Source organism: Ascaphus truei (assembly GCF_040206685.1).
Source record: "Ascaphus truei isolate aAscTru1 chromosome 3 unlocalized genomic scaffold, aAscTru1.hap1 SUPER_3_unloc_1, whole genome shotgun sequence".
In the NCBI taxonomy this organism is placed as follows: Eukaryota; Metazoa; Chordata; class Amphibia; order Anura; family Ascaphidae; genus Ascaphus; species Ascaphus truei.
The window spans coordinates 319668-347023 of NW_027453821.1; the positions used below are offsets into that span (position 1 = coordinate 319668).

Consider the following 27356-nt stretch of genomic DNA (forward strand, 5'->3'; position numbering starts at 1 on the left):
AATCAGTTTTAATGGCATGAAAATGAAATCAATCAATCTTGCTGGATATACTGGATGAACATACAGACACACATACATGTTAAATAGAGGAATCCCGAGTTTAAAGAACAGAAAGCGAGCGCGGGATGAACTGTATGTGAGGATATACTGAGGCACTCACTACTGTATATATATAGTGTATATCTGCAGCTGGTCTAATAGCATCTGGTTATTCTAGAAAATTGCTATTTTGAAGAGTGGTGTCATGTTCCCCAATTTTGGGTCCAAATAAATTTGAATTCTTTATTGATTTGAATAAATTCACCTGAAATCTTATATTAAAAAGATTTTTTCAAAAGAAAGAGGACACCACTAGATTCAGTTCCTACGGACTAGGTCGTACTAGCCGAGAGTGACTTGGGTTTCATTGCAGGCCTCCAGGAACTGAGCGCACTTTTTTAAGCGATCATTAGACGTTTTGTTAACAATGATTTAGCTGAGAGTGCTGGCATTGTGCAACCGGCCATATTTAATGGGTTTAAGGAAAAAATTTCTTTTTATCCTATCCATGCACGAGGATCCATGCACTATAAACATATAGTGACCTTTATTTTAATGTGTTTCATCTGATTTAGAGATTGTGTAATAAACGTCCTTTCATTGAGGATAATCTCAATCCACAAGAGAAAAGGTTTTAAAGGATAGCCGGAATGATTCAGTGTCAGATAAGCTTTTAAAGGAGTGGGCTTGGTCATTCAAGATAGAGATGACTGTCTAGCAGAAGCTTTACGCTTATTGGTAGATTTAGATAAATACTTTATAAAATGTTGCCAGAGAGAACCCTATAAAAAAACGTTTGGGAATCTTTTCACAATATGATTGTTCAGGCAAAAACAGGTGGTGCGATTAAACAGTCGGAGTTCGATGTTCTTTTAAACGAGCACCGAATAATCCCAGTATTTTACCATTTGTCAAAAGTGCAGAAGAATATAAGTGTACCCCCTGGTCATCCAATATTATCTGGCATACACTTTAACTAACATACAGAACACCTACAAGCTCAAATTGAACACCCAAAATACCCACAACATATATATAAGCATATAAGTTTCACAGAGGAGTGCTACTGAGCATGGCAATATGTATTTAAAACCAGAGACTTAACATAAAACACAGACAAAGCTCAGTGCACATCCAGAAAAACTTATATACGGTACAGTGCCTAAATATACATGTATAAATAACTAATAAATAAAATGGTCTTTTAGTTTAACATTTTGGCCAAATTGTTGTAAGCCCTTGAGCCAAACTTCACGGCAGACCACGTTTCAAGGGTCCCTACACTAATATAAATTCTTAATAACCTGTGCATTGCCAGGAAGAATGATTTATAATAAATCTGTCAATATAAGTTGCAAAAGTTCTAAGTCTGATTGAAGCTTTTATTAACCTGTACATTACCAGGAAAAGCACTCTGTAATAGATTTGTCACAATCACACTGCATGCAGGCAAGTTCCCCTGATAGTTGGAGATGCCATGGAGTGAGCTTTTAACCATTTAAATGTGGGAGGGAGTGAGCTTCAATTGGATAGGAGGTTGCCACCCTCCAAAACAGCCAAGACTAGCTGCACAAGAATTATAAAACATACAGAACACCTACAAGCTCAAATTGAACCCCCAAAATACCCACAACATTTATTAGTTATTTATACATGTATATTTAGGCACTGTACCGTATATAAGTTTTTCTGGATATACACTTTAACTAGCAATATGTTACAATGTGTAGATGCATTTCTCAAGCCTATGGTGTGTTGCTTTAGGGACAAAATAAATACAGGACCATTGAATGAAAGTTATATGTTTGCGTCTTGTGATGTTGAAGCGCTCTAAATATTCATTAAACATGGAAAAGGAATTAGGGCTGGGAAATATTTTTTTAAATTAAGACCTTCTGAAGGACGGATTGCAGATTTTTATTCTAGAAGAGGTATCCAGTTAATTTAGGACATAATTACTTAATCTTTCAGGGGGAATTTTATCTACAACTCTGGCACTGGAGATGGGGACAACAGCTCCCCTATCGTATGCAAACGTATTTATGGGCTTTTGGGAACAACTCTGTCTGGATGAACCTTAAATTCATGAAATATTTGCTCCTATACAAACATTGATGACATTCTTCTCATTTGGGCAGGTGATATGGTGGATTTATTGGGATTTACAGAGTCACTTAAGAATGATTTGGGGTTTGAAGTTTACTTGTAATATAAGTAGAGAAAAACTAGAATCCCTGGATTTTGAGCTGTTTAAGCCGGAGAATATAAAACAAACAAGGAACTTTCGGAAACCAGTGGTTTGCAATGGGTATTTGTATGTGAATAGTGGACATTATTCCAAATGAATTGAGAATATATTTTATGGACAATTTCAAAGATTGAGACTTAATTTTTTTTTATTGTGGATATAAAAAGTGACAAACCCTCCACTGTGCAGTGTACAGTAAATAAAAATACCACTTGTGGTGCATTTGCTTGTCTCAAAGAGGTCTGCAGCCCTGTCTTTAGACAAAATGATTCCAAAACTGAAGACATTGAGGTCCAATCACAACTCTTTACAAACAGATTTTTTTTAGAACGTACTGCACCGACACACTTTATTCGAGCAAATACCCGGTATGTACCTGGCAGATACCTGGAATGCGCCGCTCCTCACCTCTGACAAGCCCCGTTGCATTTGCCTTCCCAGCCTGGGTTCATGCCTGGCTGATGGGCGGCTGATCTGTTAAATGATAATGATTAGGATTTAATAGGCTGCAATGCTTCGCGTGTCTACCAGATGGCATAAATTCATGAATTGTCATGCAGTATATATATATGTACTGTGCAGTATTGCAGCCAGCGGGAATAAAATGCTTCAATCCCTGCTGGAAAATAACTCAATGCACTCGGGCAGAAAACAGTCACAAACCTCAATACACCCGGGTATACCCGAATTCGTGGGACTAGCCGAGCTCGAATAAAGTGTGTCGCCAGTGTAACTATGATCTGGTTTAGGATTCCTGCAGGAGAGCAGCTAAAAATGATAGGAAACCCCTCCTCCAGGAGATCGACAAATAGAAGGATGCGTAAAACGCTGTTAATTGCATATACTGTAATTTATAACCGGATGCAATTGAGTGGCTAATAAAAAAAAAGTTTAAATCATGAAACATTGTGGCATTTTAAAGAAGGATATTTTATTAAAAAATATTTTACCAGAGAATCCTCAGATCATCTTGATAAAAAGTAGAAACCTTAAAACATTCTGGCACCAACACGTCTGAGGCAGGTTCCTACGGTTGTGGGGAAACCATCTTGGTTACCAGCAAAACTTTTCGGTTCAAGGGTGCCAGTGAGCTAGGTGTTCCATGTGTTAATATATAGACAAAACGAACAATAAAACCCTTTTAACTCATTGTAACCATGTATTTGTAACCATGTATTTGTCATTGTAACTCTGTGCCCAGGACATACTTCAAAATGAGAGGTACAGTAAGGCCTCGGCTATGTTTACCGCTTGCTGGCGGAAGCGTGCTGATGTGCGCTCCCGCTCAGCACTGAGCCCCTACAGCCGCAATTAGAGCGGCTTTAGTAGGGACAAGCGCGCAGAAGCACAGGTCTTAGGGGAATTTAAAATTCCCCCGCTTGCCGGCGCGACAGGCCGGTCACATGAGCGGTTCGCCCAATGAGGGCGAACCAGCTCCGTGACGTAACTGGCCCGCCCCCGGCCAGTGACGCGCCCGCCCCCGGCCCGCCCCCTGACGGCCCGCTGACGGTGCGTGCGGTAAGCACCCACTTTCCCTGCGCCTCAGCACGCCAGCAGGGAGCATGGCCGAGGCCTAACTCTCACTGTATTACTTCCTAGTAAAACATGTTATAAATAAATAAATAAAACGTATGTAGGGATGGCCAAGAGACCACTCAAAATGAGATTTGCTGAACACAAAATACAGCAAATAAAAATATCACTTGTGAGCACAATCGCATCTCAGACAGGTCTGCAACCCTGCCCTTCCCCATTATCTCTTAACTTAAAATGCTTCCACTGCAGCTAAGGATTCTGGGAAATTACATGCAAATGAGCTAACAGTATCAACATTTGCTGCTTCTCCATTTTACCATGGATCCCTATGAGCTTATGCCCGCCATGTTACAGTTTATCAGCATAGCCTTGGGTCAAAGAAGTGCATAGCCAGTAGCCCCATCAAAGACAGCTGTTTTTCTTATAGCCCGTGTGCCCATGCTCAGGTCACATTGTGTGTCTGACGCGGGCGCTTCTACGTGGGATTGCTTTCCCCGGGGGTCCAGCCGATCCTTTTACTTCCCCTAATTCACTCCAGCCAGGAAGAACCTCAGGCTCTTGACTCCTTTCAGATTCCTGGCGCCCATACTGGGAACTGGTTGGCCAGAAAGAAAGCCCAGGCAGCAGTTTCAGCCGAAGTCTACTTGCCAACACAGTCTTTTTCTCGGGGAGAGACGGTGACCAAAATATGTGCATCAAAACAAACAAAAAATAAGTGCTTTGTGCCAGTGCGCTGTGAAAAAACAGTACATACGTGCTGCTAAGCCGTGTACGTAAGCACCCCGACCAAAATTAGCAGAGTGGGTTAAAAATCCGCGTGCAACCCCTAGCTAGAAAGCCCGGGAAGCGACGATGAGTGAGGGAAGTCCGTGAATAAAATGTGTCCATGCAGGAACTGTTCCATTCGCCGGACTTACTGCTGTTCCAGGGCTCTTTCCCCCTGGTCAGCACCACAAATTGAGCCCCCCCAGGTTTGACAGCTGGGGGTGCATAGGCCACAAAAAAACTCTGACTCAATCCGGCTGTCACGGTAGACAAGGTCTTTTAATACCATTTATATTTAAGGGATCGGTCACAAGGCAAAACAACGCAGTGAAATAAAATGAGGTTTATTCGGATGAAGAGCTCGGAAACACAGAAATACAAAATACAGAGAATATTCACACTTACTGGGGCCTGGGGGTTGAGAACTAGACTTTCCTAGTTGCAAGGCGCCTGTTTCAGCAAAAGGTGTTACCCTCTCCGCTCCACGTCAATAGACTATTCCTGGAACAGTATCCTTACTTTTCAGAACCAGTCCTCAGCTTTGGCTTGGAGACCCTGGCACCTCAGTGCCCCTGGGAAACCTTACCGGCGCTTCATTGGACCAGAACCAAGGTTATCTATAAGTCTAAAAAGACAGAGAGCGAGCTCTGATCTGCGGCAGCCCCTTTTAGAGACTACTATGTCCTATGTTTTAACATGGACAGAGCCTTTCTGCCACTCAGAACGTGGGGACATGTCCCACCAGCCAATCAGAGCAGGGCTCATCTGGCTGATGATGTCAGAGGCAGGGGGCATGTTGAGCCTGCTCGGGATTCCCTGTGGGCGGGACATATGTTCTGGCCAATAGGAAAAGTGCCTAAGATCGCCATCTCTTCCTTAGCCAGCCCATTGCCTCCCGCTGGGCAGGCGCCACTGAGTCTAGCAGACCAGAGGGTCCCCACCACTGGGAGTCTTTGTTCTTCGGACACAGTACTCCGCCCTGCCCCGTCCACTTAGGACCCCGACACCACTCAACATCCCGTCCCCTCTTTCATCTCCGGGTTCTATGCATACTAGCTGGCACCTTAAACATATGCCCAGGCTGCCTGCATAGCGCCTTCTAGTAAATGCAAACAACACCATAAGTCATACTTTCTTACAGCATACATTTCGGGCTACCTCATATTCTGTTGCGGCACCCACAAACCCAATACAAGTTCTGGGACACCTTGGCACGAACTGGGGTACCCCCCTTAACCTAGGGATTCCCTCAGCTACAGGAATACATATTCCTCATTGAGCCTCATTCTCCTTTCTGGGCTGTGCTGAAGCAGGGTACCCTAGTGGTGAGTCGCGTTTGCGTTTTAAAGGGGAGGTATTGCCGGGACAATGTGCATACACGTATCCGAGAATCAGGCATGATTCCCGGGTACATTTATAGGGGAACCGACAACTCCGGTCCCCAGTCTACTAGGCACAATCTGACAACAATTCCTCTGCAACTCCCCCTCCCTCCCTTCCCCCCCCCCCTTTGAAACGCATCCCCCAGCAATCTGCTGGCTGGCATGCCCGGAAAGGTAAAAACACAAAAAATACTTTAATTACAGGTAAGACATGGTAAAGATACAATGTTACTGGGCCCAAGAGCTAACTCTCTTTGACCCTTATATACGGATCTGGGGTAACCAAAACGGATTTAACCTTTATTCAAGAGCCTGGTTACCCCCTACTGTCACACCGGCTTCTTGCCCCGGCAAGAGGACCAAGTGTTTGCCACTATCCATCCTACCCCTGCCACAGGAAGAACAGATATACAGAGTGTGCCCTGTACTCAAATCACCATAGTGATTTGGGTGCTACTACTTGCGACCGTCACCCAAAGTCAAACAAGTCCTGTTATTATCTCAGTCTCTGCAGCCAGTGGGCTTAGAAAGTCTTCAGGATCTTTGACGCCAATCCCCAGTCCGGAATCAAGATGTTCTCTTCCTCTATTTGGCCAAAAGGCCAGCAAGAAAGTCTAAGACTTTGGCTTGAGGTCGAAGCCTAATCACCCAGGTTATTTTCTCTCAGGGAGAGGCGGTGACTAACCATGTGCAAAAAAACGAGACAAATCCAAACCAATCAAACCCATTCAAAGTGAAAGTAAGTGCTGTGCAGTGCCATGCACGGCTCCAGTGACATAACCGTGCGGAAGTGCATAATCATCACAACCAAAAAATGGCCAGGTGGGTTTAAAAAAATTGTTAACTTTGCTGAGTGATTTCTGGGACCCTCTTAGCTAGCAGAGATCCCATTTCCCCCAGGGACCACCAGGGTATAGTGTTTAGGCTGGAATCGTTACGGGGTGTGTACTGGGATTATGTAACTGGCTGGCTGATTTCTGGGAGCCCTGGGCCTCTCTGCTTCCCAGGAGGTCCCCTTGTCCCCAGAAACCGCCAGGTGTCAGAGGAAGGTTGTGTCTCCCAGCAAGAGTCTTATCCCCGGGATTTGGTGAGCGGAACCCCACTTCAATGTCTAGCGTCCCTGTCTATACTGTTATGCAGGGGTTGTAGAGGGAGAAAGGGGGTGGCCCGGTATTAAAGGGGTTGCACCCCATATGGCCACCAGAGAGACAAGGGGTTAACTGGACTGCGGTCCAGGGATGAGGTTTGCACCTTGTTGTACCTTGAAAATGTATGTTCCCATGTTTTCATTACAAGCATGTATTTTAATGTTTTTAAAGTGTATTTCTGTATCTCCAGTTCTGGAGCTCGCAGAGTGTTCATATTTGGCCAATATGTGGAGTCACTGCAGGCATTAAAAACTGGCAAAGGTCGACCCACTGAGCCCACCAGAATGGAACTTATTAATATGTGTAGATATTAAAGTGTATATGTATTTTATTTTGGATCTGTTCTGAAAATGCAGACGCCATCTGCTAGGCTAATAGGTCATGAAGGGCAGACGGCTGAGTAGCCTAAGCACGGCAATCACAAAGTTAACTGCCTTGATTGTTACACAATGTCTAGGGATTAAGTATTAATCAATCAACAAACTCTGTTACCTGAGGGCATGGGTTAGTCTGTTAGTCTCCACGTTAGATAATTGTTCACCAATAGGCTGTGTTCAATGTTAAGAATAGGGTTGCACAGGTATATAAACTGTGTCAACCCTACAGTTTTTAGTTGTGCTGGAGTTATGCTTCTGATTCCATCTTGAATGTCACTGGACTGTTTTTAGAATTGCTATTGGATACTTCTCCATCCCCCAACCCTGAGTAAGTGTTACCCTCTTGTCTGTTAATTGTACTATATTGCTGTGTTCACCTTATTTAAGGAATAAATTATATTTTATTATATCTAAGCCTCGTTCAGTTCAACCCAGATATTTGGTGTTCATTATATCTTGTCATAAGCTACCGTGACAGGGGTTACTGAGGATAATGGTGCCCAAGCCAAATGCCAGGGTCACAGACCTCCCAGTAAGCCCCTAACCAAATAACACAACATATGGTATATAACAAGTTACTAAAAAAACATTGGCTAGCAGGCAGCCGCAACAAAAGGTTTCCTATATTGTATCCCTCTCACCTCCTCTTATCCGCTTCCCAGGTGTCGGGATTGCCCCCTCAGCTCAAAGCTGTTTGTGTCCACTCCAACATGACCAGAGCTCAGCGTGAAGCAGCGATGGACAAGGTGAGTGTGAGGCAGGCCCTCCCTGTGTGTGTGTGTGTGTGACAGGCCCTCCCTGTGTGTGTGACAGGCCCTCCCTGTGTGTGTGACAGGCCCTCCCTGTGTGTGTGTGTGACAGGCCCTCCCTGTGTGTGTGAGGCAGGCCCTCCCTGTGTGTGTGTGTGTGTGTGTGTGTGTGTGTGTGACAGGCCCTCCCTGTGTGTGTGTGTGACAGGCCCTCCCTGTGTGTGTGAGGCAGGCCCTCCCTGTGTGTGTGACAGGCCCTCCCTGTGTGTGTGTGTGTGTGTGTGTGTGTGTGTGTGTGTGTGACAGGCCCTCCCTGTGTGTGTGAGGCAGGCCCTCCCTGTGTGTGTGTGTGACAGGCCCTCCCTGTGTGTGTGTGACAGGCCCTCCCTGTGTGTGTGTGTGTGTGTGTGTGTGTGTGTGTGTGTGTGTGTGTGTGTGTGTGTGTGACAGGCCCTCCCTGTGTGTGAGTGACAGGCCCTCCCTGTGTGTGTGTGACAGGCCCTCCCTGTGTGTGTGTGACAGGCCCTCCCTGTGTGTGTGTGACAGGCCCTCCCTGTGTGTGTGTGTGTGTGTGTGTGTGTGTGTGTGTGTGTGTGTGTGTGTGTGTGTGTGTGTGTGTGTGTGTGTGACAGGCCCTCCCTGTGTGTGTGTGACAGGCCCTCCCTGTGTGTGTGTGACAGGCCCTCCCTGTGTGTGTGTGTGTGTGTGTGTGTGTGTGTGTGTGTGTGTGTGTGTGTGTGTGTGACAGGCCCTCCCTGTGTGTGTGTGTAACAGGCCCTCCCTGTGTGTGTGTGTGTGTGTGTGACAGGCCCTCCCTGTGTGTGTGAGGCAGGCCCTCCCTGTGTGTGTGTGTGTGTGTGTGTGTGACAGGCCCTCCCTGTGTGTGTGTGTGTGTGTGACAGGCCCTCCCTGTGTGTGTGTGTGTGTGTGTGTGACAGGCCCTCCCTGTGTGTGTGTGACAGGCCCTCCCTGTGTGTGTGTGTGACAGGCCCTCCCTGTGTGTGTGTGTGTGTGTGTGTGTGTGACAGGCCCTCCCTGTGTGTGTGACAGGCCCTCCCTGTGTGTGTGTGTGACAGGCCCTCCCTGTGTGTGTGACAGGCCCTCCCTGTGTGTGTGACAGGCCCTCCCTGTGTGTGTGTGACAGGCCCTCCCTGTGTGTGTGTGTGTGTGTGTGTGTGTGTGTGTGTGTGTGTGTGTGTGTGTGACAGGCCCTCCCTGTGTGTGAGTGTGTGTGTGTGTGTGTGTGTGACAGGCCCTCCCTGTGTGTGTGTGACAGGCCCTCCCTGTGTGTGTGTGACAGGCCCTCCCTGTGTGTGTGTGTGTGTGTGTGTGTGTGTGTGTGTGTGTGTGTGTGTGTGTGTGTGACAGGCCCTCCCTGTGTGTGTGACAGGCCCTCCCTGTGTGTGTGTGACAGGCCCTCCCTGTGTGTGTGAGGCAGGCCCTCCCTGTGTGTGTGAGGCAGGCCCTCCCTGTGTGTGTGTGTGTGTGTGTGTGTGTGTGTGTGTGTCAGGCCCTCCCTGTGTGTGTGTGACAGGCCCTCCCTGTGTGTGTGTGACAGGCCCTCCCTGTGTGTGTGAGGCAGGCCCTCCCTGTGTGTGTGTGTGTGTGTGTGTGTGTGTGTGTGTGTGACAGGCCCTCCCTGTGTGTGTGTGTGTGTGTGTGTGTGACAGGCCCTCCCTGTGTGTGTGTGACAGGCCCTCCCTGTGTGTGTGAGGCAGGCCCTCCCTGTGTGTGTGTGTGTGTGTGTGTGACAGGCCCTCCCTGTGTGTGTGAGGCAGGCCCTCCCTGTGTGTGTGAGGCAGGCCCTCCCTGTGTGTGTGTGTGTGTGTGTGTGTGACAGGCCCTCCCTGTGTGTGTGTGACAGGCCCTCCCTGTGTGTGTGTGACAGGCCCTCCCTGTGTGTGTGTGTGTGTGTGTGTGTGTGTGTGTGTGTGTGACAGGCCCTCCCTGTGTGTGTGTGACAGGCCCTCCCTGTGTGTGTGAGGCAGGCCCTCCCTGTGTGTGTGTGACAGTCCCTCCCTGTGTGTGTGTGACAGGCCCTCCCTGTGTGTGTGTGTGTGTGTGTGTGTGTGTGTGTGTGTGTGTGTGTGTGTGTGTGTGTGTGACAGGCCCTCCCTGTGTGTGTGACAGGCCCTCCCTGTGTGTGTGTGACAGGCCCTCCCTGTGTGTGTGTGACAGGCCCTCCCTGTGTGTGTGTGTCTGTGTGTGACAGTCCCTCCCTGTGTGTGTGTGACAGGCCCTCCCTGTGTGTGTGACAGGCCCTCCCTGTGTGTGTGTGACAGGCCCTCCCTGTGTGTGTGAGGCAGGCCCTCCCTGTGTGTGTGTGTGTGTGTGTGTGTGTGTGTGTGTGTGTGTGTGTGACAGGCCCTCCCTGTGTGTGTGAGGCAGGCCCTCCCTGTGTGTGTGAGGCAGGCCCTCCCTGTGTGTGTGTGTGTGTGTGTGTGTGTGTGTGTGTGTGTGTGTGTGTGTGTGTGTGACAGGCCCTCCCTGTGTGTGTGAGGCAGGCCCTCCCTGTGTGTGTGACAGGCCCTCCCTGTGTGTGTGTGACAGGCCCTCCCTGTGTGTGTGTGTGTGTGTGTGTGTGTGTGTGTGTGTGTGTGTGTGTGTGTGTGTGACAGGCCCTCCCTGTGTGTGTGTGACAGGCCCTCCCTGTGTGTGTGTGTGTGTGTGTGTGTGTGTGTGTGTGTGTGTGTGTGTGACAGGCCCTCCCTGTGTGTGTGTGACAGGCCCTCCCTGTGTGTGTGTGACAGGCCCTCCCTGTGTGTGTGTGACAGGCCCTCCCTGTGTGTGTGTGACAGGCCCTCCCTGTGTGTGTGTGACAGGCCCTCCCTGTGTGTGTGTGTGTGTGTGTGTGTGTGACAGGCCCTCCCTGTGTGTGTGTGACAGGCCCTCCCTGTGTGTGTGTGTGTGTGTGTGACAGGCCCTCCCTGTGTGTGTGTGACAGGCCCTCCGTGTGTGTGTGTGTGTGTGTGTGTGTGTGTGACAGGCCCTCCCTGTGTGTGTGTGTGTCTGTGTGTGACAGGCCCTCCCTGTGTGTGTGAGGCAGGCCCTCCCTGTGTGTGTGTGTGTGTGTGTGTGTGTGTGTGTGTGTGTGTGACAGGCCCTCCCTGTGTGTGTGTGACAGGCCCTCCCTGTGTGTGTGAGGCAGGCCCTCCCTGTGTGTGTGAGGCAGGCCCTCCCTGTGTGTGTGTGTGTGTGTGTGTGTGTGTGTGTGTGTGTGTGTGTGTGTGTGTGTGTGTGTGTGACAGGCCCTCCCTGTGTGTGTGAGGCAGGCCCTCCCTGTGTGTGTGACAGGCCCTCCCTGTGTGTGTGTGACAGGCCCTCCCTGTGTGTGTGTGTGTGTGTGTGTGTGTGTGTGTGTGTGTGTGTGTGTGTGTGTGTGTGTGTGACAGGCCCTCCCTGTGTGTGTGTGACAGGCCCTCCCTGTGTGTGTGTGTGTGTGTGTGTGTGTGTGTGTGTGTGTGTGTGTGTGACAGGCCCTCCCTGTGTGTGTGTGACAGGCCCTCCCTGTGTGTGTGTGACAGGCCCTCCCTGTGTGTGTGTGACAGGCCCTCCCTGTGTGTGTGTGACAGGCCCTCCCTGTGTGTGTGTGACAGGCCCTCCCTGTGTGTGTGTGTGTGTGTGTGTGTGTGACAGGCCCTCCCTGTGTGTGTGTGACAGGCCCTCCCTGTGTGTGTGTGTGTGTGTGTGACAGGCCCTCCCTGTGTGTGTGTGACAGGCCCTCCGTGTGTGTGTGTGTGTGTGTGTGTGTGTGTGTGTGTGTGTGTGTGTGTGTGTGTGTGTGTGTGTGTGTGTGTGTGTGTGTGTGTGTGTGTGTGTGTGTGACAGGCCCTCCCTGTGTGTGTGTGACAGGCCCTCCCTGTGTGTGTGTGACAGGCCCTCCCTGTGTGTGTGTGACAGGCCCTCCCTGTGTGTGTGTGACAGGCCCTCCCTGTGTGTGTGTGACAGGCCCTCCCTGTGTGTGTGTGACAGGCCCTCCCTGTGTGTGTGTGTGTGTGTGTGACAGGCCCTCCCTGTGTGTGTGTGTGTGTGTGTGTGTGTGACAGGCCCTCCCTGTGTGTGTGTGACAGGCCCTCCCTGTGTGTGTGTGTGTGTGTGTGTGTGTGTGTGTGTGTGTGACAGGCCCTCCCTGTGTGTGTGTGACAGGCCCTCCCTGTGTGTGTGTGTGTGTGTGTGACAGGCCCTCCCTGTGTGTGTGTGACAGGCCCTCCCTGTGTGTGTGTGACAGGCCCTCCCTGTGTGTGTGTGTGTGTGTGTGTGTGTGTGTGTGTGTGTGTGTGTGTGTGTGTGTGTGTGTGTGTGTGTGTGACAGGCCCTCCCTGTGTGTGTGTGACAGGCCCTCCCTGTGTGTGTGTGTGTGTGTGTGACAGGCCCTCCCTGTGTGTGTGTGTGTGTGTGTGTGTGTGTGTGTGTGACAGGCCCTCCCTGTGTGTGTGAGGCAGGCCCTCCCTGTGTGTGTGACAGGCCCTCCCTGTGTGTGTGTGACAGGCCCTCCCTGTGTGTGTGTGACAGGCCCTCCCTGTGTGTGTGTGTGTGTGTGACAGGCCCTCCCTGTGTGTGTGTGACAGGCCCTCCCTGTGTGTGTGTGACAGGCCCTCCCTGTGTGTGTGTGTGTGTGTGTGTGTGTGTGTGTGTGACAGGCCCTCCCTGTGTGTGTGAGGCAGGCCCTCCCTGTGTGTGTGTGTAACAGGCCCTCCCTGTGTGTGTGTGTGTGTGTGTGTGTGTGTGTGTGACAGGCCCTCCCTGTGTGTGTGAGGCAGGCCCTCCCTGTGTGTGTGTGTGTGTGTGTGTGTGTGACAGGCCCTCCCTGTGTGTGTGTGTGTGTGTGTGTGTGTGTGTGTGTGTGTGTGTGTGTGTGTGTGTGTGTGTGTGTGTGTGTGTGTGTGTGTGTGTGTGACAGGCCCTCCCTGTGTGTGTGTGACAGGCCCTCCCTGTGTGTGTGTGACAGGCCCTCCCTGTGTGTGTGTGACAGGCCCTCCCTGTGTGTGTGTGTGTGTGTGTGTGTGTGTGTGTGTGTGACAGGCCCTCCCTGTGTGTGTGAGGCAGGCCCTCCCTGTGTGTGTGTGTGTGTGTGTGTGTGTGTGTGTGTGTGTGTGTGTGTGTGTGTGTGTGTGTGTGTGTGACAGGCCCTCCCTGTGTGTGTGAGGCAGGCCCTCCCTGTGTGTGTGACAGGCCCTCCCTGTGTGTGTGTGACAGGCCCTCCCTGTGTGTGTGTGTGTGTGTGTGTGTGTGTGTGTGTGACAGGCCCTCCCTGTGTGTGTGTGACAGGCCCTCCCTGTGTGTGTGTGACAGGCCCTCCCTGTGTGTGTGTGTGTGTGTGTGTGTGTGTGTGACAGGCCCTCCCTGTGTGTGTGTGACAGGCCCTCCCTGTGTGTGTGACAGGCCCTCCCTGTGTGTGTGTGACAGGCCCTCCCTGTGTGTGTGTGTGTGTGTGTGTGTGTGTGTGTGTGTGTGTGTGAGAGGCAGGCCCTCCCTGTGTGTGTGACAGGCCCTCCCTGTGTGTGTGTGACAGGCCCTCCCTGTGTGTGTGTGTGTGTGTGTGTGTGTGTGTGTGTGTGTGTGTGACAGGCCCTCCCTGTGTGTGTGAGACAGGCCCTCCCTGTGTGTGTGTGACAGGCCCTCCCTGTGTGTGTGTGTGTGTGTGTGTGACAGGCCCTCCCTGTGTGTGTGTGACAGGCCCTCCCTGTGTGTGTGTGACAGGCCCTCCCTGTGTGTGTGTGTGTGTGTGTGTGTGTGTGTGTGTGACAGGCCCTCCCTGTGTGTGTGTGACAGGCCCTCCCTGTGTGTGTGACAGGCCCTCCCTGTGTGTGTGTGTGTGTGTGTGTGTGTGTGAGGCAGGCCCTCCCTGTGTGTGTGAGGCAGGCCCTCCCTGTGTGTGTGAGGCAGGCCCTCCCTGTGTGTGTGTGTGTGTGTGTGTGACAGGCCCTCCCTGTGTGTGTGTGACAGGCCCTCCCTGTGTGTGTGTGACAGGCCCTCCCTGTGTGTGTGTGTGTGTGTGTGTGTGTGACAGGCCCTCCCTGTGTGTGTGTGACAGGCCCTCCCTGTGTGTGTGACAGGCCCTCCCTGTGTGTGTGAGGCAGGCCCTCCGTGTGTGTGTGTGTGTGTGAGTGACAGGCCCTCCCTGTGTGTGTGTGACAGGCCCTCCCTGTGTGTGTGACAGGCCCTCCCTGTGTGTGTGTGACAGGCCCTCCCTGTGTGTGTGTGTGTGTGTGTGTGTGTGTGTGTGTGTGTGTGTGTGTGTGTGTGTGTGTGTGTGTGTGTGTGTGTGTGTGTGTGTGTGACAGGCCCTCCCTGTGTGTGTGAGGCAGGCCCTCCCTGTGTGTGTGTGTGTGTGTGTGACAGGCCCTCCCTGTGTGTGTGACAGGCCCTCCCTGTGTGTGTGACAGGCCCTCCCTGTGTGTGTGACAGGCCCTCCCTGTGTGTGTGTGACAGGCCCTCCCTGTGTGTGTGTGTGTGTGTGTGAGGCAGGCCCTCCCTGTGTGTGTGTGTGTGTGTGTGTGTGAGGCAGGCCCTCCCTGTGTGTGTGTGTGTGTGTGAGGCAGGCCCTCCCTGTGTGTGTGTGACAGGCCCTCCCTGTGTGTGTGTGACAGGCCCTCCCTGTGTGTGTGTGACAGGCCCTCCCTGTGTGTGTGTGTGTGTGTGTGTGTGTGTGTGTGTGTGTGTGTGTGTGTGTGTGTGTGTGAGGCAGGCCCTCCCTGTGTGTGTGTGACAGGCCCTCCCTGTGTGTGTGTGACAGGCCCTCCCTGTGTGTGTGTGTGTGTGTGTGTGTGTGTGTGTGTGTGTGTGTGACAGGCCCTCCCTGTGTGTGTGTGTGTGTGTGACAGGCCCTCCCTGTGTGTGTGTGACAGGCCCTCCCTGTGTGTGTGTGACAGGCCCTCCCTGTGTGTGTGTGACAGGCCCTCCCTGTGTGTGTGTGACAGGCCCTCCCTGTGTGTGTGTGTGTGTGTGTGTGTGTGTGTGTGTGTGTGTGTGTGTGACAGGCCCTCCCTGTGTGTGTGTGACAGGCCCTCCCTGTGTGTGTGTGACAGGCCCTCCCTGTGTGTGTGTGACAGGCCCTCCCTGTGTGTGTGTGACAGGCCCTCCCTGTGTGTGTGTGTGTGTGTGTGTGTGTGTGTGTGTGTGTGAGGCAGGCCCTCCCTGTGTGTGTGTGACAGGCCCTCCCTGTGTGTGTGTGACAGGCCCTCCCTGTGTGTGTGTGACAGGCCCTCCCTGTGTGTGTGTGACAGGCCCTCCCTGTGTGTGTGTGTGTGTGTGTGTGACAGGCCCTCCCTGTGTGTGAGGCAGACCCTCCCTGTGTGTGTGTGTGTGTGTGTGTGACAGGCCCTCCCTGTGTGTGTGTGACAGGCCCTCCCTGTGTGTGTGTGTGTGTGTGACAGGCCCTCCCTGTGTGTGTGACAGGCCCTCCCTGTGTGTGTGTGACAGGCCCTCCCTGTGTGTGTGTGTGTGTGTGTGTGTGTGTGTGTGTGAGGCAGGCCCTCCCTGTGTGTGTGTGTGACAGGCCCTCCCTGTGTGTGTGACAGGCCCTCCCTGTGTGTGTGTGACAGGCCCTCCCTGTGTGTGTGTGTGTGTGTGTGTGTGTGTGTGTGTGTGTGTGTGTGTGTGTGTGTGTGTGTGTGTGACAGGCCCTCCCTGTGTGTGTGTGTGTGTGTGTGTGTGTGTGTGTGACAGGCCCTCCCTGTGTGTGTGTGACAGGCCCTCCCTGTGTGTGTGTGTGTGTGTGTGTGTGTGTGTGTGTGTGTGTGTGTGTGTGTGTGACAGGCCCTCCCTGTGTGTGTGACAGGCCCTCCCTGTGTGTGTGTGACAGGCCCTCCCTGTGTGTGTGTGTGTGTGTGTGTGTGTGTGTGAGGCAGGCCCTCCCTGTGTGTGTGACAGGCCCTCCCTGTGTGTGTGTGTGACAGGCCCTCCCTGTGTGTGTGTGTGTGTGTGTGTGTGTGTGTGACAGGCCCTCCGTGTGTGTGTGTGTGACAGGCCCTCCCTGTGTGTGTGACAGGCCCTCCCTGTGTGTGTGACAGGCCCTCCCTGTGTGTGTGTGACAGGCCCTCCCTGTGTGTGTGTGTGTGTGTGTGTGTGTGTGTGTGTGTGTGTGTGTGTGTGTGTGTGTGTGTGTGTGTGAGGCAGGCCCTCCCTGTGTGTGTGTGTGTGTGTGTGTGTGTGTGTGTGTGTGTGTGTGTGTGTGTGTGTGTGTGTGTGTGTGTGACAGGCCCTCCCTGTGTGTGTGTGACAGGCCCTCCCTGTGTGTGTGTGACAGGCCCTCCCTGTGTGTGTGTGACAGGCCCTCCCTGTGTGTGTGTGTGTGTGTGTGTGACAGGCCCTCCCTGTGTGTGTGTGACAGGCCCTCCCTGTGTGTGTGTGTGTGTGTGTGTGTGTGTGTGTGACAGTCCCTCCCTGTGTGTGTGTGACAGGCCCTCCCTGTGTGTGAGGCAGGCCCTCCCTGTGTGTGTGTGTGTGTGTGTGTGTGTGTGTGTGTGTGTGTGTGTGTGTGTGTGTGACAGGCCCTCCCTGTGTGTGTGTGACAGGCCCTCCCTGTGTGTGTGTGTGTGTGTGTGTGTGTGTGTGACAGGCCCTCCCTGTGTGTGTGAGGCAGACCCTCCCTGTGTGTGTGTGACAGGCCCTCCCTGTGTGTGTGTGTGTGTGTGTGTGTGTGTGACAGGCCCTCCCTGTGTGTGTGTGACAGGCCCTCCCTGTGTGTGTGTGTGTGTGTGTGTGTGTGTGACAGGCCCTCCCTGTGTGTGTGTGACAGGCCCTCCCTGTGTGTGTGAGGCAGGCCCTCCCTGTGTGTGTGTGACAGTCCCTCCCTGTGTGTGTGTGACAGGCCCTCCGTGTGTGTGTGTGTGTGTGTGTGTGTGTGTGTGTGTGTGTGTGTGACAGGCCCTCCCTGTGTGTGTGTGTGTGAGGCAGGCCCTCCCTGTGTGTGAGGCAGGCCCTCCGTGTGTGTGTGTGACAGTCCCTCCCTGTGTGTGTGTGACAGGCCCTCCGTGTGTGTGTGTGTGTGTGTGTGTGTGTGTGTGTGTGTGTGTGTGTGTGACAGGCCCTCCCTGTGTGTGTGTGTGACAGGCCCTCCCTGTGTGTGTGACAGTCCCTCCCTGTGTGTGTGTGACAGGCCCTCCGTGTGTGTGTGTGTGTGTGTGTGTGTGTGTGTGTGTGTGTGTGTGTGTGTGTGTGTGTGACAGGCCCTCCCTGTGTGTGTGTGTGACAGGCCCTCCCTGTGTGTGTGAGGCAGGCCCTCCCTGTGTGTGTGTGAGGCAGGCCCTCCCTGTGTGTGTGTGTGTGTGTGTGTGTGTGTGTGTGTGTGTGTGTGTGTGTGACAGGCCCTCCCTGTGTGTGTGTGTGACAGGCCCTCCCTGTGTGTGTGACAGGCCCTCCCTGTGTGTGTGTGTGACAGGCCCTCCCTGTGTGTGTGTGTGTGTGTGTGTGTGTGAGGCAGGCCCTCCGTGTGTGTGTGTGACAGGCCCTCCCTGTGTGTGTGACAGGCCCTCCCTGTGTGTGTGACAGGCCCTCCCTGTGTGTGTGTGACAGGCCCTCCCTGTGTGTGTGTGTGTGTGTGTGTGACAGGCCCTCCCTGTGTGTGAGGCAGACCCTCCCTGTGTGTGTGTGTGACAGGCCCTCCCTGTGTGTGTGTGACAGGCCCTCCCTGTGTGTGTGACAGGCCCTCCCTGTGTGTGTGTGACAGGCCCTCCGTGTGTGTGTGTGTGTGTGTGTGTGTGTGTGTGTGTGTGTGTGTGTGTGTGTGTGTGTGACAGGCCCTCCCTGTGTGTGTGTGACAGGCCCTCCCTGTGTGTGTGTGACAGGCCCTCCCTGTGTGTGTGTGTGTGTGTGTGTGTGTGACAGGCCCTCCCTGTGTGTGTGTGTGACAGGCCCTCCCTGTGTGTGTGTGACAGGCCCTCCCTGTGTGTGTGTGTGTGTGTGTGACAGGCCCTCCCTGTGTGTGTGTGACAGGCCCTCCCTGTGTGTGTGTGTGTGTGTGACAGGCCCTCCCTGTGTGTGTGTGACAGGCCCTCCCTGTGTGTGTGTGACAGGCCCTCCCTGTGTGTGTGTGTGTGTGTGTGTGTGTGTGTGTGTGTGTGTGTGTGTGTCAGGCCCTCCCTGTGTGTGTGTGACAGACCCTCCCTGTGTGTGTGTGTGTGTGTGTGTGTGACAGGCCCTCCCTGTGTGTGTGTGACAGGCCCTCCCTGTGTGTGTGTGTGACGCCCTCGCCCCCTCCTCCCTCGCCCCCTCCTCCCTCGCCCCCTCCTCCCTCGCCCCCTCCTCCCTCGCCCCCTCCTCCCCCTCCCTCGCCCCCTCCTCCCTGTGGGACGCCCTCGCCCCCTCCGCCCTCGCCCCCTCCTCCCTCGCCCCCTCCTCCCCCTCCCTCGCCCCCTCCTCCCCCTCCCTCGCCCCCTCCACCCTGTGGGATGCCCTCGCCGCCTCCGCCCTCGCCCCCTCCGCCCTCGCCCCCTCCGCCCTCGCCCCCTCCTCCCTCGCCCCCTCCTCCCTCGCCCCCTCCGCCTTCGCCCCCTCCTCACTCCCCCTCTGTGACCTCCTCCTGTCTGTAGGTGAAGCAGGGGAAGGTACATGTGCTGCTTCTGTCCCCCGAGGCTCTTGTTGGGGGTGGTCACTCCGGCTCCAGCTGTTTGCCACCCGCTGACCAGCTCCCCCCTGTGGCCTTCGCCTGTATAGATGAAGCTCACTGCGTGTCCGAGTGGTCCCACAACTTCCGCCCCTGCTACCTGCGGCTCTGTAAGGTGCGTGACACTTTGCCTTTTATAGCAGTTATTTATTTACTTTTACCAGGAAATAATACAGTGAGAGTTACCGCTCGGTCTCACGCATGTCCTGGGCACAGAGTTATAACGTGTTAGAGGCAGTAATACAGTGAGAGTTACCTCTCGTTCTCACGCATGTCCTGGGCACAGAGTTATAACGTGTTACAGGCAGTAATACAGTGAGAGTTACCTCTCGTTCTCACGCATGTCCTGGGCACAGAGTTATAACGTGTTACAGGCAGTAATACAGTGAGAGTTACCGCTCGTTCTCACGCATGTCCTGGGCACAGAGTTATAACGTGTGTTACAGGCAGTAATACAGTGAGAGTTACCGCTCGGTCTCACACATGTCCTGGGCACAGAGTTATAACGTGTAGCAGGAAGTAATACAGTGAGAGTTACCTCTCGTTCTCACGCATGTCCTGGGCACAGAGTTATAACATGTGTTACAGGCAGTAATACAGTGAGAGTTACCTCTTGTTCTCACGCATGTCCTGGGCACAGAGTTATAATGTGTATTACAGGCAGTAATACAGTGAGAGTTACCTCTCGTTCTCACACATGTCCTGGGCACAGAGTTATAACGTGTTACAGGCAGTAATACAGTGAGAGTTACCTCTCGTTCTCACGCATGTCCTGGGCACAGAGTTATAACATGTGTTACAAGCAGTAATACAGTGAGAGTTACCTCTCGTTCTCACGCATGTCCTGTGCACAGAGTTATAACGTGTTACAGGCAGTAATACAGTGAGAGTTACCTCTCGTTCTCACGCATGTCCTGGGCACAGAGTTATAATGTGTGTTACAGGCAGTAATACAGTGAGAGTTACCTCTCGTTCTCACGCATGTCCTGGGCACAGAGTTATAACGTGTGTTACAAGCAGTAATACAGTGAGAGTTACCTCTCGTTCTCACGCATGTCCTGGGCACAGAGTTATAACGTGTTACAGGCAGTAATACAGTGAGAGTTACCTCTCGTTCTCACGCATGTCCTGGGCACAGAGTTATAACGTGTGTTACAGGCAGTAATACAGTGAGAGTTACCTCTCGTTCTCACGCATGTCCTGTGCACAGAGTTATAACGTGTTACAGGAAATAATACAGTGAGAGTTACCTCTCGTTCTCACGCATGTCCTGGGCACCGAGTTATAACGTGTGTTACAGGCAGTAATACAGTGAGAGTTACCTCTCGTTCTCACGCATGTCCTGGGCACAGAGTTATAACGTGTTACAGGCAGTAATACAGTGAGAGTTATCTCTCGTTCTCACGCATGTCCTGGGCACAGGGTTATAACATGTGTTACAGGCAGTAATACAATGAGAGTTACCTCTCGTTCTCACGCATGTCCTGGGCACAGAGTTATAACGTGTTACAGGCAGTAATACAGTGAGAGTTACCTCTCGCTCTCACGCATGTCCTGGGCACAGAGTTATAATGTGTGTTACAGGCAGTAATACAGTGAGAGTTACCTCTCGTTTTCACGTATGTCCTGGGCACAGAGTTATAACATGTGTTACAGGCAGTAATACAGTGAGAGTTACCTCTCGTTCTCACACATGTCCTGGGCACAGAGTTATAATGTGTGTTACAGGCAGTAATACAGTGAGAGTTACCTCTCGTTTTCACATATGTTCTGGGCACAGAGTTATAATGTGTGTTACAGGCAGTAATACAGTGAGAGTTACCTCTCGTTCTCACGCATGTCCTGGGCACAGAGTTATAACATGTGTTACAGGAAGTAATACAGTGAGAGTTACCTCTCGCTCTCACGCATGTCCTTGGCACAGAGTTATAATGTGTGTTACAGGCAGTAATACAGTGAGAGTTACCTCTCGGTTTCACGTATGTTCTGGGCACAGAGTTATAATGTGTGTTACAGGAAGTAATACAGTGAGAGTTACCCCTCGTTCTCACGTTTGTCCTGGGCACAGATTATGATGGTTACAAATACATGGTTAGATTAAGAGAGCAGGTTATACATTATATATGAAGACATTGCATTAACAATTAAAGATAATATATACTGTATTATGGGCGTATGTAACAGGTACAGACCAGATTAAAATGTGAGACCGCTTTAGTTTTGAAAGAACTTAGCCTGGTGGCGGATGTGAGAGTCTCCGGTAGACTGTTCCAGTTTTGGGGTGCACGGTAAGAGAAGGAGGAGCGGCCGGATACTTTGTTGAGCCTTGGGACCATGAACAGTCTTTTGGAGTCAGATCTCAAATGATAGGGTCTGCATGTAGTAGGGGTGAGGAGCTTGTTCAGGTAGGTGGGTAGCTTGTCCAGAAAGTATTTGAAGGCAAGACAGGAAAGGTGAACTTTGCACCTGGACTCTAGTGATGACCAATCTAGTTCTTTGAGCATTTCGCAGTGATGTGTGTTGTAGTTGCATTGGAGAACAAAACAGCATATTGAATTGTAGATGGTGTTTAATTTGCTAAGGTGAGTTTGGGGTGCCGTGCGATATAGCATCATTGGAACGAGTGGGCCTCCCCTGCATTCACAGTTTTTATATACTATACAACAAGTGCTTTTCATTTTGATATACTATTGCATTCCAAGTTAGGATCTTCCTTCCAAACCTGGACCTCTGATACAGGAATGTAATTATTATTTAAGTGCCTTTGACGTCCATGTGAGTGCATTTCTTACCACTTATAATCAATTCCACTTCCTCACCTAACATACTACACTATATTCTCATTGGTTTGGGACTGTGGAGCAGGTCGTCTCAAGCAGCAGAATCCATCAGTATAGGGCAAGTTTACATGTATAAACGTTTAGACGTTAACATTAGCCATTATTGTCACTTGATTGTCATTGTTTTAGATCATTTTCACATTACACAGATTATATTTTTGCGCTTTTTTGCTTAGTTTTGTTATCGTAATATCCAAACCATTATATTTAATATTCAAGGACTCCATTTCCATAGACTCAGTACCACAAGATTGACGTAAAGCAGATGTGGTGCCTATATTTAAAAAGGCAGCTAGAACACAACCAGGGAATTACAGACCTGTTAGTCTGACATAAATAGTGGGGAAGCTACTTGAAGGTTTAATACGGGATAATATTCAGGAATACCTCATGAATAACAATTATTAATAGTCATTTATTTCTTTTCAGACAAACACACGACAACCTCAGAATACAGTACACTTAATAATCACTTACTGGGATGGGGAAACAAAATAAATGGTCCTTTGAACGAAAGATGTAGAAACAAAGTCTCTGGGTTAAAATCCTTTTGGCTAGGGCGCAACTTGCCTGCCCGATATTGCTGCCAAATGTAAAAAGTTTATTCTGGTTCGTTGGGGTTCGTTCTGAGATCCCCAGCACTAACGAATTCCTGAAGTAATGGTAAATCCTTGGTTACGATGTTTTAACCCCTTGCGTTCCGGTGCCGCTGTACTTAAACGCGATCTTGAACCACGCTTGAAGAAATCATGAATCCAGGGATAGCTCGGCAAGCAGGTTTATAGGGTTTACAGTCCTATCCCTAACATGCGTGCCCAATCCCCTCCGTGGGAACATTTAACCCACCAATACCCAATTTGCCCGGAGTTTGCAGAATGGGCAAAAAGGGCTTTCCGGTTTGGAAAGCGCATGTGTAAGCCTGACACCTAGGCAGTTTACCATACCGGGGTCCATCCCTTACCTGGCGACGCTCAGGCTGGGGTTTGGTCACAAAGTGTGAATGGTCCATGCTGAGTGCAATCAGTAACATCCCGGCCACTTTCACACTTTGGATCTCTGAGGCTTTTCAACTCCGGGCTTCACTAGACTCAGAGGCTCCCACTTAGCAGGGGCTCTTTGAAGTACGGAGAGGAAAATACCCTCATCTCACTCACCCTTAGTATATTTGCATGCTAAAGGATTTTTCCCGGGCTTACAGAAAAAAGCTTTCCTGTCTGCACATTTAAAACCAACAGTAAAATACATGTTATTAATAAAAGTATGTTCTGCTTGTGCCACTGGAATAAACTTTATATGTGGGTGCATGGTTTCTTTATTCTGAGCTGCACTCCAAAAATTAGAGTGCTAGCTCACTCCGTTAGCAAATTAGCTTACTTAATTGAAGGGCTTTGCTGTGGTTTCTGTGGTTAACCTAGTTCCCACGTCAATATACGTTCCCCCTTTCAAGTTAAGAAGCTAACAAGGCAATGGATACATTTTGTCAGAAACCACTTCAGTTTAAACCGCAAACCACTTATTCAATTAACCTTGAGGTTAAATCTTAACTCTTCTCAGTGTTCATCAATGATCTTCCTACTGCTTGTAAGAGATCATCAATACACGTGTGCAGATGACACAATCTTATATGCACACAGCCCTAGCCTCTCCGACCTTAAACGCATACCTCAATCTGACTTTTTGAGACTTGAAAATTGGATTTCCCAAAACAAGCGGTTTTTGAACACTGACAAGACTGTAACAATGGTATTTGGGACAAAGACTACATTTTTAAAGCTTCCAATGACTGAGCTCCAAATCAGAACCAACGCTAACACCACCCTAACTCCTGTTACTAGTTTTAAATACTTGGGCATATGGTTTGACTCCCATTTAACATTTGGGATGCACATTGGTACCCTGACATCCAAAACCTATGCCAAACTAGGTGTACTTTACAGGAACAAATCCTCCCTAAGTCTGATGGTCAGAAAGCGTATCGCACAGCAGATGCTAATGCCAATTATCCACTATGTGGACATAGTATACGGCTCGGCACCTCAAACCCACCGTGTCAAACTTAATACGCTGTACAATTCAATACGTCTCCAATGCAACTACAACACACATCACTGCAAAATGCTCAAAGAATTAGATTGGTCATCACTTGAGTCTAGGCACAAAAATCTTTCCTTTCTTGCCCTCAAATACTTTCTGGGCAAGCTACCCATCTATCTGAACAAGCTCCTCACCCCTACCACATGCAGCACTTATCATCTGAGATCTGACTCCAAAGGACTGTTCATGGTCCCACGGTTCAGCAAAGTATCCGGCCGGTCCTCCTCTTACCGTGCACCCCAAAACTGGAACAACCTACCGAAGACTCACATCCACCACCAGCCTAAGTTCTTTCAAAACTAAAGCAGTCTCACATTTTAATCCTGTCTGTAACTGTTACATACGCTTATAATATATATTATCTCTAACTGTGCATGCAATGCCTTGTATATAATGTATACCCTGTTCACTTATGTAACTGTATTTGTAACCATGTATTATTTGTCATCTTAACTCTATGCCCAGGACATACTTGAAAATGAGAGGCAACTCTCAATGTATTACTTCCTGGTAAAACATTTTATAAATAAATATTTCACCAGCATATGGAGTTGCTTAGAGCAGTGCTGCATTTCTTACCCAAGGCCGTTTCACATTTCACCTAGATCAGGAAATAATCTCTGCCCAAAACTATCAAATGGCAGAGAACAGAACCTCCTTTCTGTTAGAAGTCTGAGACATTCTCTCTCCTGGACTGATCAGTTCTGGAAATCGGAAAGGCTTTTTTGTGTTTCCATGGGGAGAAAGGAGAGGGCAAGCTTCCTCAAAATCCACAGCAACTTGTTGGATTGTCTCCTGCATTACTCGAAATAGACCTGAAAGCCCATTCTAAAAGATGAACGGCCACAACATGGCAGCGAAGACTCCAGCTTTTCTTTTGGAATTATGCACAGGGCAATATGGACGTCCATTAATACGTTTATTAAGTATTCTCATTTGGACCTTCAGGCGTCGGCACAGTCACACGTGACGTCCTACAAGCTGTTGCAGTGATATAAAAGCAGCATGTTTTTTTGGGGTTGTTCTTGTATCCCTCCCTCTAATAGTACCCCTTGGGCATTTCCCATTGGTATCCACTTGGACGCCAAAGAAAAGAGAATATTTTTTTTTAACTTACCGATTAGTCTATCCATGGCGCACTAATCTTCCTGCCCTGGTCCTAAAGTAAGAACTTGCCAACCTATATTTTAGTTTAAGAACTACAAGACTACTTATTAAGGAGCTGGGACTACGTATAGGGGAACCTCCTAACTGGTTCATCTGCTCCCGCAGCCACACTTCCGGATCTTCCGGTCACCTACTCGCACCTTTTAGCTAGTTGTAAATTAATTTATTGTTATATTGCTATTGATGTTATGTCTAGTCCTATCGTGGGACTGTTTTATCATATTTAAATTTATATTCTGCATCTCAGTGCGCTTTTTCCGCTTCTTTTTGTTTGTGCTGCTTTGTGAGCTCCCTTTGGGGGGGCTCACGCTACAGGAGATTGTGGGGTTCTCCAGTGTACGGCAGCAAGAGATCTGCAGTTCATTTCAGACACATGGGACAACACGAGCGCGGATATCCTCATATATTGATGACAAAATTCTATTAATAATATTAATCTATAAATAATATTACACTAGCTATTAGAAAATATAAATGAGCTATTCTGATTTAATTTAAAATGTGTTACATAGTAGACATACTGTAGTGCCGACCAGTATTCTAAAACAAATCTGGGTCAATCACCAACAAGACCCAGGTACATGCCGGGTACATGCTGGGTACATGCTGGGTACATGCTGCAACATTTCAGTGACATTTCTGCAGAGACTGATGGCCCATCAGATTAACAGCGGGGGTCCCTGGCAGTCCCATTCAAACTGAATGGGACTGCCAGGGACCCCTGCTGTGTTAATCCGATGGGCCATTAGTCTCTGCAGAAATGTCACTGAAATATTGCAGCATGTACCCAGCATGTACCCAGCATGTACATGGGTCTTGTTGGTGATAGTCCCAGATTTTCCAAGGCAAGTTTTAGAATACTTGTCGGCGCACCTGTAGTATTCATTCATTATTCAGCATGTAGTGTGTAAAAATGTATTTGAAACAATGAATTATGCATCATGTACTGTATGAAGCCTTTCGTTTTATTTTTGTACTACCTTTTAGCATAGAAATATTGACACATTACATTTTTTTTTTACATTTTATATGATCATTAAATTATATTAAAGGTTTCCTTGTAGTTCTGTAAAATGAGGATATGGTCAGTGACTGTGCGTCTTGTGTGCAGATTTCTGCTGTTGGGGATTGTAACTCTCTTGTTAATGATACAGAAGTTACTGATATCAGTGACACAGAACCCTTCGTCTCAGGTCCCACGGGAACATCTCGTAATGCTCTGTCTGTTCTTCTGGCCTTCATGTGTCGTTCTCCCCCCTTTCTCTCCTTCCCCCCACATCCCCTCTTAGTCTCAGGTCCCACGGGAACATCTCGTAATGCTCTGTCTGTTCTTCTGGTCTTCATGTGTCGTTCTCTCCCCCTTTCTCTCCTCCTTCCCCCCACATCCCCTCTTAGTCTCAGGTCCCACGGGAACATCTGGTAGTGCTCTGTCTGTTCTTCTGGTCTTCATGTGTCGTTCTCTCCCCCTTTCTCTCCTTCCCCCCACATCCCCTCTTAGTCTCAGGTCCCACGGGAACATCTCGTAATGCTCTGTCTGTTCTTCTGGCCTTCATGTGTCGTTCTCTCCCCCTTTCTCTCCTTCCCCCCACATCCCCTCTTAGTCTCAGGTCCCACGGGAACATCTGGTAGTGCTCTGTCTGTTCTTCTGGTCTTCATGTGTCGTTCTCTCCCCCTTTCTCTCCTTCCCCCCACATCCCCTCTTAGTCTCAGGTCCCACGGGAACATCTCGTAATGCTCTGTCTGTTCTTCTGGCCTTCATGTGTCGTTCTCTCCCCCTTTCTCTCCTCCTTCCCCCCACATCCCCTCTTAGTCTCAGGTCCCACGGGAACATCTCGTAGTGCTCTGTCTGTTCTTCTGGTCTTCATGTGTCGTTCTCTCCCCCTTTCTCTCCTTCCCCCCACATCCCCTCTTAGTCTCAGGTCCCACGGGAACATCTCGTAATGCTCTGTCTGTTCTTCTGGTCTTCATGTGTCGTTCTCTCCCCCTTTCTCTCCTTCCCCCCACATCCCCTCTTGGTCTCAGGTCCTGCGGGAGCGTCTTGGAGTGCGCTGTCTTCTCGGTCTCACTGCCACCGCCACTCTGGCCACAGCGCAGGACGTGGGACGTCACCTGGGGGTGTCAGAGGAGGGGGGGAATCCTGTGCGATTGGCTGCAGTGCCCCCAAATCTGCATCTGTCCGTGTCCATGGACCGGGACAAAGATCAGGTGACAGTCTGGTGTGGGACACACGGGGGACTGAGACACGTGGGATGGGGACATGTTAGGACCCGTGTGGGATTTGTAATTAGTTTCATACATTATTAGTCATTGTACAAATATATTTTACTTTAAAGTCTCTCTCGCCTCCCCCTCTCCCCTCCCCCTCGTTCCTATCACCTTCTCTCTCTCGACTCCCCCTCTATCTC

At 50.4% G+C, this 27356-nt stretch overlaps 1 protein-coding gene across 1 annotated transcript in view; it reads left to right on the forward strand.

Moving 5' to 3' along the window:
* RECQL4 (RecQ like helicase 4) overlaps positions 1–27356 on the forward strand; it is a 137565-nt gene that overhangs the window by 33890 nt on the left and 76319 nt on the right. Inside the window, exons 2-4 of the mRNA XM_075580506.1 lie at positions 8158–8241; positions 18777–18965; positions 26974–27156. Coding sequence (XP_075436621.1) covers positions 8158–8241; positions 18777–18965; positions 26974–27156 — 456 coding nt within the window. The remainder of the gene's footprint in view (positions 1–8157; positions 8242–18776; positions 18966–26973; positions 27157–27356) is intronic.